The sequence below is a fragment of the Haliotis asinina genome, chromosome 15 (assembly GCF_037392515.1).
Source record: "Haliotis asinina isolate JCU_RB_2024 chromosome 15, JCU_Hal_asi_v2, whole genome shotgun sequence".
Lineage (NCBI taxonomy): Eukaryota > Metazoa > Mollusca > Gastropoda > Lepetellida > Haliotidae > Haliotis > Haliotis asinina.
The window spans coordinates 36,396,176-36,409,158 of NC_090294.1; the positions used below are offsets into that span (position 1 = coordinate 36,396,176).

Sequence of the window (12,983 nt, forward strand, 5' to 3'; positions counted from 1 at the left end):
ATAACCTCAGTCGTCAGCAACTTAGGCACATCTAGCCATACATTTAAAAGACCACATATACTAAAATTAATACAGCGGAGAGTTTGAATTTACTTTGAATGTTTGTGGACTTACGTACCCTCTCAGGAGGACAGTAGTTTTACAGAACCCCCTCGAGGATACAGCCACTAACAATCTTAGTTATCGATTAAAACTTTTTCCAATCATAAAATATTTATCTATTTACAAGTCTGTCATCAAATCTAAGTCTTTTAAAAATGCTAGAATTAAACGAGAACTTATGGCACTAAAAAGGTCCTCCGTAGTTCGTGATTTGAAATATTTATCCCTCGTGATGGAATATTCGACACAGTCAAGCAAGCCATGCTTGACCGTGATTATATCATCACAAGGGATGCAGAACGGAGGATCCTCACCTTTCAATAAGTATTCATGAGTATACCTCGTATGGCCAATTCGACATTCAAGGACAACAGAGAGTTCAGCAAACACGTTTGAACATAATAAAGAAGCAAAAAGGTAATCGTATCGCATGCCAATCTAATAACACGACAGTACTGTGTGCTTACAATGACAATGAACTGAAACCTTGTACTATCAATTTGACGTCTATAAAAATGATCCTGGGTACAGCTGTTTCACAGTCCAACATGGCCACCGTCCCTGTCTACAAGGTGAGAAATGCTACTAAACACGACATACCTGCAATCAAGGCTTTTTGTGACTCGGAAAAATGGGACGTTGACACAAAATATCTGCAATGCATGTTTGACATGGATTCAAGAGGTTGGTTTGTTGCAGAATCGGAATCTGGAGAAGTTATAGGTAAGCAGTCATTTTTTGTAGTATTTCGAAGATGTTGTGATGAAAGATTCAAGTTCTGATCAAGTATTACCGCATGGTCGAAAAGTGGACTATTTAAGTCTTCTGAACAGATAGCCTAAATATGAATGAATTGAGAATTTCTTGTCATGGCATGCGTTAATGCTGTTTCTAACATATAGTTATTATTTTTGTTTTGTTTTTGTTGTTTTGTTTTTTATTTATTTATATATTTTTGTTTTTTATTTTGGTTTTATTTAATTGGTGGGTGAGGGAGTAGCTTTGGGTGTGTAGACTGCAATACTACCAGTGTTAGACATTTCTCCCAACGAATTGCTGATGCAGCCTGGTTCCCTAGGACTTAGAATTTCTTCATAGCATTTTCATCGACACTACGTCTACCTCACCAGAACAACGGCCATCGTTACTTTCAGTGTTGGAAAACGCTATCTGAGCAGTTTCGAAACACGAAAATCATCGTTATATGGGTGATATGCAATCAATGTCACACACCCTATTTTCATTACCGACATGTGCTTTAATATTTCGTGTCAGTTCGCTGTTACCACGATATCGTACACATAGAACATGGATCTGAATGATCACACTGATTGAATATAGTTAGCATCTTCATTTGAGCAAATTTGATGGCGTGTAATTCGTTGATGTGGCCCCATTTTCTCCTTTCATTTGTGTTGGGAACAAACTGAACGCCCAATAACAGTAACTAGAAAATGGTTTTCATCACAATATATAATAAATAATAATTAGATCTGATACTTTTGAAACGCATAAATGATTCATTCAACAACGTATTTTTATAACAATGTATATGCTTTGAAATATGGAAAAAATATGGCCTATTTATTATTTGTATTCATTTGGTATGTATGATTTCAATATACCCTTGGGCTGACCATACTGATGCAATGGGCATTTATCTTAAAAGGTTTAACAATAGTCACGGTATGGCAACATCTGGGTGATGCTACTGGGAGGCTAGCGATTACACATTGGAGCATTATTTGTAGCAGTGAATATACCCATTACCCAACCCTTATTTAGCTACGAGGTTGTGTATATTAGGGAAACGGACACATCATGAAATATTCATAATTCTGTGTGGTTTTAGCTTTTAGCTTGTTTTGTAAGAGCCTATTCATAAAAGGAAAGTTTGCCTTGTCTAAAGGACACTGATATACACCTCTCCCAGATGGGGCTCATGTTTGTGAAAGACATGTTTAGTAAAACACGGTTATTGAAATTTGATAATGTGTCCATTTCCTATTACATAAAAACACTCTGGCTTAATCAGTGGTTCGAGAGGGGTAGGGTATGGAGTATATTCAATTTTAGAACATCTTGCTATTAAAATAAAAATAAACACACAGTTTAATACCTACAATGTTGGACTGCATGATACAAGCATGCCAGTAAAGCAGTCTATTGGCTGCTTTATGTAAATATACACATAAGTTATACATCTCTTCTGGAAAGAACCATGGATAGTCTTAAGTGCATAGAGATAGGGAGAGGAGGATTCTTTTCCACTTTTAACAGTGATTTAAATTGCTGTTAATAGAAACAAACTATTGATAGAACTACATCATGATTGTTGTTGGTTGGTAAATGATCTTTGTTTCAAATGGTGAATAAATATGTTCACACCTTGTGCTAATCACACATGTCCAAACTCAGTTCTAAACTGAATATGTTTAGTGAGCAGCCCATGATGTACAGCACTGGCGAGACAGTTTGCATTCATCCAAATACAGTACCATGCACCAATACCTTATAGCCCTTGTGTTGTGCACAATGTATAGAGGGGTTCCTCCACATTCTCCCCAAACCATAGCATTGTTTGCAGATTGGAGAAACAGGAACAATCATAGCATTAAATATCATAATTAATCTTGACATGGTGAATTTTCAACTTTCTTTTGACATCTGTATAATGCCATTACATCATTTAACTGTGTGCATCAAGAGTAATTAGTGCTTTAGCCCAAAGAGATTTAGGTGTCAACATACTACCCAATATGTATAGGAAGAAACAATTTCTATATACACGCCATAAGATTTGGATTTTAAAATAAAATAAAATGACAATAGTAAACTGGTCAAGAAGTACTGAGCAAATTACTGAAAATTCAGATGCAAAGTCGCTGGTGGTGATTTGAATTATGCATGTTTGCTTTAATGTGAAGTATAAGAAAGTAAAGCAAAAGGTCCATAACAGAATTTAACCAAACTGGTTAACTAATATCTGCAGATGTCAGATGACTTGTATGAGATGTATTCTAATAACACCAGGGTTATCATGCAACTATTACATGCTATGTTATAGCTACTATTTTATGTTGTTTTGTAGATGTTAAATATCAGAATGACACACCCCAGCTGTCATTAACATCATTCGTATCGACATAAACGTTTTACCGTGTAATTTCACAAGGCGATTGAAAACCTAACCTGAAACGATGGATGACACGGGATATAATTGGCGATAGTTTTCGTCATCCAATATGCTAAAATGAAGATGGTAACTATATTAATTCAGTGTGGTCTTTCAGATCCATGGTTGATATATGTGATTTCCTGATAATAGCGAGCTGACACGAAATATTAAATCACACGCTGGTGATGAAAACTGGGTGTGTGTCATTGATTGCATATGTAAAGGCGATTTTCGTGTTTCGAAACTGCTTAAATAACGTTTTCCAACACTGAAAGTAACGATGATTGTTGCTCTGGTAAGGTAGACCTTGCCACAGTATCGATGAAAATGCTATGAAAAAATTCTATCCACCCGTTCTCGGATTTTCTCATAGTAAACCTATGGCGCGTCTCCATTCGGCAGTGGTTGCCTGGGTCAGTGTCGGAGCGTTAGCGCAGGCGCATCAGACCCAGGCAGCCAGGCTGTTGCTGACGTGGCCATCTTCAATTTAACAAGCACTGCCACCAAGGTGGCATAGTCCCCACCGCAAAATATCAAATCAAACTTAAAAAGTAATGAAAGTGATGGTCGTGGTTTGAGATGAAGTTAAACGTTATCAAAAGCACGAACAGTCAACCTCTCTTATGTTTGCTCTGTTGTTGTTCAACATACAAACGCTTTGACCTTGACATGAATGTCTCAGTGTATGAAATATGTTAAAAGTTAACGTCACATCGGCAATATTTCAGCCATATCGTGACGAGAACATTTAACATTAGAAAGGAATATATGTACATTATAAAAACCTGCCAACGATTTACAGTAAAAATACCGGAATATCACAGACTTAAACATAAAACTAGTATGAAAAAGAAAAACTTAAACATTGTAATTAAATGTGAGTGAGTTTAGTTTTACGTCGCACTTAGCAATATTCCAGCTATATGGCGACGGTCTGTAAATAATCGAGTCTGGACCAGACAATCCAGTGATCGACAACATGAGCATCGATCTGCGCAATTGGGAACCGATGACATGTGTCAACCAAGTCAGCTAGTCTGACCACCCGATCCCGTTAGTCGCCTCTTACGACAAGCATAGTCGCCTTTTATGGCAAGCATGCATTGTAATTAAAGAAGACAATACAATATAAAAGACGGGATATAGATCGCCTACAACTGAAGGCAGATCCCCATACTAGGGACCATGGGGAATGACAGTACCATAGCTACTTGGATGTTTTGGGACTTGCGTACCCTCTCAGGAGGATGATAATTTTACAATACTTCAAACCCCTTCGAGAGTACAGCCACTAACAATATGAAATTATTTACAAGTCATTTAATAAATCCAATTCTTTTAATAAAACCAGTAATTAAATGATAACTGACATTATTAAAAAGATATTTTATAGTTCGGGATTTGAAAGATGTATCCCTTGTGATGGAATATTCAACATAGTCAAGCAAGACATGCTTGATCGAGACTCTTTGATCACAAGGCATACAAAACGGATGATCCTCGCCTTTAAGCAAATATTCATGTTTATACCTTGTGTGGCCAATGCGACATCGTCGCATGATGACTTCCTCAAAATCTCTACTGACAACCCAAGTAGCATATAATGTATTGATACCTACTTGAGTGTCCCACTTCCTCTGCATCAGACCACGGGTATACGTTCTAATGGAAGCTTTGTAATCTGAATATGGAATAAGAAGTGGTGTCACAGATTTTTTTGAGTGCTGCTTTTGCCGCAAGGTATGCCATCGTGTTCCCAGAAATACCAACGTGGCTGGGTAACCAACGAAAGACGATGTCGCATTGGCGAGTAGCAAGATCATTATACAAGTCAATAATTTCTATTAAAAGTGGATGTTTACATGATAATTTTTTTATTCGCCCGAAGACAAAGAAGAGTGTCTGAATAGATTATATATTGTTTACTTTTATCGTGTCTTTGAATATATTTAAGAGCCGTTCATGCTGCGTTTGCTTCAGCTGTAAAAATAGAGCTGTTATCTGGCAATCTAGAAGATACTGTTCTGGATCCAAATGACAGTGGCACAAGCTATTGCGTCACCATCCTTGGACCCATCAGCAAATAAAGATCTGTAATTGCAATATTTTTTTATAATTGATTATATTCCTGTTTATATTGTAATTCGTTAGTTTCTGATTTTTAAATGCAGTTAATGTTAGGTCAACTCGTGGCCTAACGAATTGCCAGGGAGAAGAAAGAAGTCGGAAAGGAGCTATATTTTCCAGCTCAATGCCAGCAGCAGCAATAAATGGCTTTATTCTGAGCCCAAGAGGCGGAACAAAAGACGACTTAGATAGAGACGATTGAAAACACCGTTATATGCAGGGTTAGATTCGTTAGCGTATAATTTTGTAAAGCACATTTCATTCGGCGTTGTGTAAGAGGTGGTTCATCTACCTCGACGTAGAGACTGTCAACAGGAGAGGTTCTAAAGAACCCAAGATAAAGTCTTGACTGTGGTGGTGAACAGAATCTAACAGCTTCAGGTTGCTGTTACAGGCTACAGCATAGACGACGGAACCATAATCAAGTTTGGAACGTACCGTTGATCGATACAGATGGAAGAGGGTAGCTTGATCACCTCCCCATTTAGAAGTTGAGACAACCTGTAACAAATCGAGTACCTTCAGGCATTTAGATTTAACGGATTTAATATGTGGTAAAATGGTGAAATGTGAATCGAAAGTACGTCCCAAGAACTTGACCTTCTTGACAACTTTGACTGGGGTGCCACTTAGAAATAGTTCTGGGTCTTTGTGGGGGTTTATTTATGGCAGAGGTGTATACAATTGGTTTTGTATTTAGAAAATTTAAAGCCGTCTTCAAGACACCATCTATCTATTAAATTTAAACACAACTGCACTTGCCGTTCAATAGTATGCATATATTTCCCACGACACGAAATATTAAAATCATACACATACAATAATCCATCTATTAAATCGTTTAATTAAACTGTTGATCTTTATGCTAAAAAGTGTGACAGACAAAACACTGCCTTGTGGAACACCCTGATTCTGATTGAAATGATCAGCCAGGGTAGAACCCACGCGGACCTGGAATTGTCGTCTTTTAAAAAGTTGACTGTAAATTCAGGCAAACTATCTTCGCAAACCGAAGTCATGTAAATCTCTTAAAATGGAATATTTCCAGGTTGTGTCGTATGGTTTTTCAAGATCAAAGAAGATCGCCACAGAGTGTTGTTTATTAAGTAATGCGTTTTTAACAAATGATTCCAACGGCACTAAGTGATCAACGGTACTTGTGTTCTTACGGAAACCACATTGAATATCTGTAATTAGGTTATTGTTTTCCAAGTACCAAACGAATTGATTATTAATCATGCACTCCATGGTTTTGCAAGCGCAGCTAATACTGGCCGAACTATGATTGTTCGAAGGATCGGTTTGATCACGTCCAGGTTTAGAGATAGGGACAACTATAGCATCACGCCATGAAGAAAGAAACTTTCCAGATGTCAACAAATATATTTAAAAGGGTCTCTAAACAATATTCCGATAAATGCTTCAGAAGTTGATGATGGATGTTATCAGCTCAGTATCGTTGGCCTGGTAGTATCGTGGGCCTGGTCAAGAGCTGTATGGAGCTCATGAATCAAAAATACCCCTTTGTCTGCAGTAAAATTGATAGATGTCTTTTCTTGCTGTTTTTGATACTTTTGGAATTGTGGTACATAATTTAAAGAAGAAGAATTTTGTGCCAGTATTTCGCGAAGTGTATTAGCTATATCTGCTTTATTAGTTAATAACTGGTTTCCATCTCTGAGATGGTGAATACTAGATCTAGAGCCCTTACCTTATATTTTCTCGATCATACACCATACCTTTGGTATCGGTGTTCGAGAGTTTATTTTTGACACATAACTGCGCCAAGATCATCTTTCGTCCGTGCCTTCCTAGCCTGTTTGCACTCTTCGGCGAACCATTGTTTTCGTAAGTGTGGAACTGCAGATGATTTAGGGATACAGTCGTCCGCAGTATTCTTGAATTCAAAAGAGAGATTCTTAATGGCATCAGGACCATCTGTAAAAAGTTCAGGGTTAAGTGAGGGTTACATCACAGTTCGATATAAGTTCCAGATAGCTTCTTTAAAGTTCCATCTTTTAAGATGGGGTAGTATCAGATGGGTTCACAGGTGTCACGACCGTTGGAAAACGGTCACTCCCACAAAGGTCATCATGGACTGACCATTCAAATTCACCAAATAGTTCAGGGTCTGTAATTGATAGATCAAGAGCTGAATATGTTGCCGTGCCAGGATGTAAATATGTGTTTGAACCATGATTATATAAGCATAAATCATTATTTGAACAGAACACTTCCAATAGTTAACCTATAGTATTAGTAGCTGTACTACCCCAGAGGGGGTTGTGGCCATTCAAATCTCTCATAATAACACACGGTTTGGGGAGTTTACCGTATAGGGTTCCAGGGTCAGTCTTCTGAAGAGCTGTAGACGGTGAGACATACAAAGAACATAATGGGAGCGTAACATGTCGGACAGCAACTGCTTGAGGGTTAGAAGTAACTTCAACAGGACTATGTATTATATTGTTTTTCAGTAGGATTGAAGATCCTCCAGTGGTCCTGTCACCCGGAGGTGTGAAACAATGATAAGCATTGAAATGGCGTAGGTCGAAAGAATCTGCCTGCTTTAAATAAGTCTTCTGCAGACAGAATGCAGACGCCATACAATCTCACTGAAACTATGCCTCAATCCTCTGCAATTCCACTGTATGATATTTTTGGAATAAACTGTCTTTTCGGCAGATTTATTGGGGATCTACCACACACTTTTGGAGGGTGACAAGCTTTGTGGCCTATATTGGACGTTTTCTGACACGTCCATGTCCTCAAGTGCTGGCACCCGTGAACGGCCACCTCCTCGTGCTGAGTGCTGGGTAACGCCAAGAGCGTTGTGGATCCACGAGGATATTTGGTCAACCAACCCGTTTGCCGGGGGCTGCGGCCCTATCTTGGTGGAGGAAGGGATCATGGTGGTTGAGGGCATGGGAGCAGAATCATTGTTCCTATTGCTCAACACACCACTTTGGCCCTAACTTCACCTAGACGGGTAGTTGAATGGGCCCGGTTCAACCAATCGGCTGGTCATGCTAAGCCATGTACATGTAAATGTTGCTTCACAAATTTGAGAAATTATTTAATTTTTTGTCTTGGCTTCATGATGATTCATTTGTATTTTGCAAGTTGCCTAGAGTCCTATTTCCAGAAGGCAGTGGCTCATGGGCCAATCAGGTGGAATAATTACTTTTGTATTATTATGCACCTTCACAATATAACTGAACCGATAAAACCGATTATTCGAACAGTTGTTTATATGACGGCTCATGGGCCAATCTGGTGGACTTGTTGATTATTGTGCATGTGTATATCATCCGGGTATCCTTGGTGCTGCAGGCAATGCTTTTAGCATTGTCCTTGTGATACTCTGTGGTGGGTGGGGAGCTTGGATGATGAAACAATATAAACTTACCATGGCTTATGAAACTCCCCTCAAGAAAACAAAACGTCATCTTGACATTACTGATCCCGATGTTGAAGACCAAGGACTGTCCACATCCATTGACTACTGACCACGGTTTATTGTAATTGAGACCACTGACAAAACTACGTTAAAGCTGAACCCTTTTGTGGTATCAAATGGCATTGCAGGTGACGTTAGAAACGTTAGACGTTTACAAACAGGTTCTTTGCTTGTTGAGTGCAGTAGGAGGCAACAGGCAACCAAGCATAGTGAGCTTGAAGATCAGACTGCTGGAGTGCTGAAGAAGGCGGAATATATAAAGAGCATACTTAGTCTAAAGGTAACGTGAAGAATTAGTCTCACTGCTTCCTAAACCTTGTATTATAATGGGTGATCTCAATGGCCATAACCCGATTTTTGGTGGTACAAATACAAACACTAAAGGTAAAATACCGGACGATTTTTATAGCTAATAATGACTTGTGTATATACAATGACGATTCAATCACTTATCTGCACTTTTCTGCACTTATCTCAATACGGTCACCAAAATCATCTGAGAACTGTGCCTTCTTTAGACAAAGTTTGGTGTTGAACATGACGAAAATTATAAGAAAGGTTCTTGAAATGTCTCGCTTACAAGGTTAATACGTTCAGGTGACCTTATGACCTTGAAATGAACGTCAATGTTACCAAACCTGACTTGGACCTTTCTTATACTGTGATAATCCTAAGTACCAAATGTAAAAAGAATCCAGTCGAGGGTTCGTAAGATATTCCATTTCGTACAAGTTCAGCATGCTGAAATCTTCAAAGTGTCGCCATGACCTTTTAAATTATGTGAAGGTCACCAAAAACAACTGGGTGCTGCGCTTTCAGCGCCTGTCCTAGATAAAGTTTGGTGTTTAACAAGAAGAAAATCCAGTCAACAGTACTTGAGATACCTCGCTGACAAGGGTAAAACATTAAAGTTCCCATGTGACCTTGAAATGAAGGTCAAGATCACCAAACCAGAATGGAACCTTTGTTACACTTTGATAAACCTAGGTATAAAATATGAAAAGTATTTAGTCAACGGTATCCCATTTCGTATGGACGGATGGAGCCAAATACTTTATCTTACTTTACATAATGCTGTTTTCTGATTGGTTACCATATTCTACTATTTTCAACCCACTTAAGGCGAGGTACATTTCAATGTTTCCCGCTGCCAATGGCAACTCAGTCGGTACTTCATGGCAGTACTTTTTCATCTAGAATAACCCTGAATCACCCATGATGCACGATGTTTTGCAAATGCACATGGATGGAAGGGAGACAATTCTAAATCTGTTCATCTGCACAATCTATGAAAAGATTTGCCTCGCATTCCAACAAATATTTCTTGTCAAACGTTCAAAGGTTAAATCTGTGAACAGGGAAAATTACACCCCAGTGAATTTACTAAGAAAATACCAAGATGCAAGATTCGAATCATTTGCTTCACACAGGTTGACAAAAGTTAAAAATTGGAGGTGTTCGGAAAGAAAAATAAGAGTATATTTTCTGTCACTTGTATTATTAATTAAGTAATACTTATTATTGGGTCACAACGTTTAGTGTTTTGAGTAATTATTATCATGGGTCTCGTTTCGTATCATAAATGTTCAGTACTTTTAGTATTGCGGCTGCAAACCTTTACGGAAGTGCTTTAGAGTTACCTCCCCTTGACTTTGTGTTTCGATTAACTTTTGACTTCTGAGGGACTGGCCGAGAAGATTCTACGTTGGTTGTATGTGCTCGAACTTTCAGGAAATATTGATTGTATTTTTATAAGACTGGTTGCCATGTTGTCCACACGGATAAACAGGTTTACTGGAGTGCATATCTGCCACCCTCTCCGTCCACGCTTGATCTACATAACCCCTGCCTGACACCTCGCGGTGTTACATTCTGCATAACTGTTTCTCACTCTCACACCCAGACTTGACATTATATTTGTGACCCATTACTTTATTGTACATGAAACCTCTCTTGTGAATCATTTGTACCGTGCCTTTGTTTTTGCTGAATACAAAATATTGAAAATCTTAGACTTGTCAGTGTTATATTTTGCTGGTTCTGAGGGGATTTTGACCCCTTTTGTCACAGCAATTTTTAATTGTAACAGTTCACTGGGCCCATGGTTGATGGGTTGATGTACCCTTGATGTTTCGGGCTCAGTGAACATAAACAAACATGGGGGTACATTAACCCATGTCCTCCTCGTGACAAGTGAACAATTTATGATATCCCCCTCTTTGCACTGAATGCCAGGCAGGCTATAAAAAATTTACTCTCTGCAACATCTATATATACTATCACGTCCACACCTGTTGTCATTTATATACTCGTCTGCTTGCAGGACTTAGAGTTTTGGAGCATTACGATGAGAACACAACGGCAGGTGGAATGTATATCGTTAAAAAAGAACTGAGAGGGATGGGAATTGGACATGCCGTGAACAGTGCTGCGCTCAGTGCCGTCGGTGACACCAACGTCGTCCTCGCAGCCACAAACGTCAACCTATACAACACCCAGGGCTTCACCTACGACTGCGATTCATACGAACGACGAGGGTCGGCAAGTGTCATAATGGCCGCACTTCCAGAAGATCAAACTGACAAGGAGATCACCATCATGCCCTATGAGGACTCAATGCTGTCCGAGCTCATGGCCTACGACCGCAGTATTTGTGAATTTGAAAGGTCTTATTTCTTCCAGAACTGGATTATCAAACACACCAAAGCCATTGTTGTTGCTCGATCCAGTTCCGGGGTAATAGCGGGTTATGGGTGTCTGCGATACAGTGACTACGGAGACCAGGTTGCACCATTGTATGCCGAAAAGGATGTCATTGCCTGGTCGTTGATGAGAGCTCTTTTAGAAAATGTTGATCCAAATTTAGCTGTTAAACTGTTTATACCCTCGGGAAACAAACCCATGTTTGAACGTATAGGGAGGTTGTCCCTTGAAGATATTTCTACAACTTATAGAATGTATAGGACGAAACGACTTCCTTCATCTCTGGATAAAGTGTTTTCTTTGACATTTTGGGGACTGACGATCATTTAATGTTAGGGATCACTAATTCAGTTAGAATATTGCTTTACGAGGGTTTATTAATACATTTTCAGCTCCACCTTTGAAGACATGGAAATAGTTTGTTTTCTCAAATTGATCGTTCTCCACCTTGTTCCACATTTTTCATTAACGTTGGGCAGATTTTATGTCCACGATGTTCCTCACAGTCATCATTTAAAAAGAAACAGCTGTGTGAGTCCAAAAGCAGATCGCTGTGCCGTGTATGGATAGTTGATATGATTATACCATAATGAAATTTTGGGCTGGGCTGGGGAAGTCTGTACCGACGGGGATATCCATGACTACTCGTGTTGCAATAATGTGTTGCGAAATGGCCATTTGGAGCAAGGAATGAAATGATCGTTTTAAGTTCATGTTTGATGACGTTTTGCAATCATTAATTCAAGTCTGAAGATCACACCTTTAAAACTGCAGTGTGTTTTCATTGCATGATATGATGGCTATCACGAAGATTAAGAAATTATTCCTCCAGTTAAATTGCAAAATTCAAAAGCTTGTAAATCATTACGCATTACGATGTATTTCCCTTTTGTAGTTTTTAAAGTTAATAGCAATGCAGAAATTATTACCATAATTATCGTGTAATTAGTTAACTCTAGTATATACTAGTATTATTGGCAACAATTTTCACGTGATTCAATGTTTTGAAATCTCTTTTTGGTAAGAAATCTGTCAAAGATCGTTGCATATTGTTTCAAGCATTATAATGTATTGCCATTCGTAAAATATCATAAGCTATTGCCATCACATTACGCTATTGGTTTACAACACAGTTGTACTTTGTTAGAGTCAATGTCAAGAACGTCGCCTGATCTTGTTTACATTTTCAATTCAAGCGTCCAGTTCCGAATATTGACTATCAGATATGGATTAATCTTACCTTCTCCTTCGACAAACTGTGACATAATCCCTGTGACACGTGTTAATTAACCATTCTTTGGTGAATTTGTGATCTGGGCTACGTGTTTCGGTGACGCCCACCATTTTAACTTTGTGACAGCAAGTCTATGCATCAATGGGATTACCGCTACTTTTGACTCAGATTAGTGTTTT

At 38.7% G+C, this 12,983-nt stretch overlaps 1 protein-coding gene across 1 annotated transcript; it reads left to right on the forward strand.

Moving 5' to 3' along the window:
• Window positions 1-650: 650 nt before the first annotated feature.
• Window positions 651-11,900, forward strand: LOC137264998 (holothin acyltransferase-like). Its single transcript, XM_067800334.1, has 2 exons — window positions 651-825; window positions 11,191-11,900. The coding sequence occupies exons 1-2, from the start codon at window positions 651-653 to the stop codon at window positions 11,898-11,900; spliced, it is 885 nt and encodes a 294-aa protein (XP_067656435.1).
• The last annotated feature ends 1,083 nt before the right edge of the window (window positions 11,901-12,983 follow it).

What these genes read in the sequence shown, in the direction of transcription:
- LOC137264998 (XM_067800334.1), top strand. Translation starts at nt 651, where the DNA reads ATGGCCACCGTCCCTGTCTACAAGGTGAGAAATGCTACTAAACACGAC. An exon ending in GGAATCTGGAGAAGTTATAG is followed by an intron (nt 826 to 11,190) that starts GTAAGCAGTCAT and finishes GTCTGCTTGCAG; the next exon opens with GACTTAGAGTTTTGGAGCAT.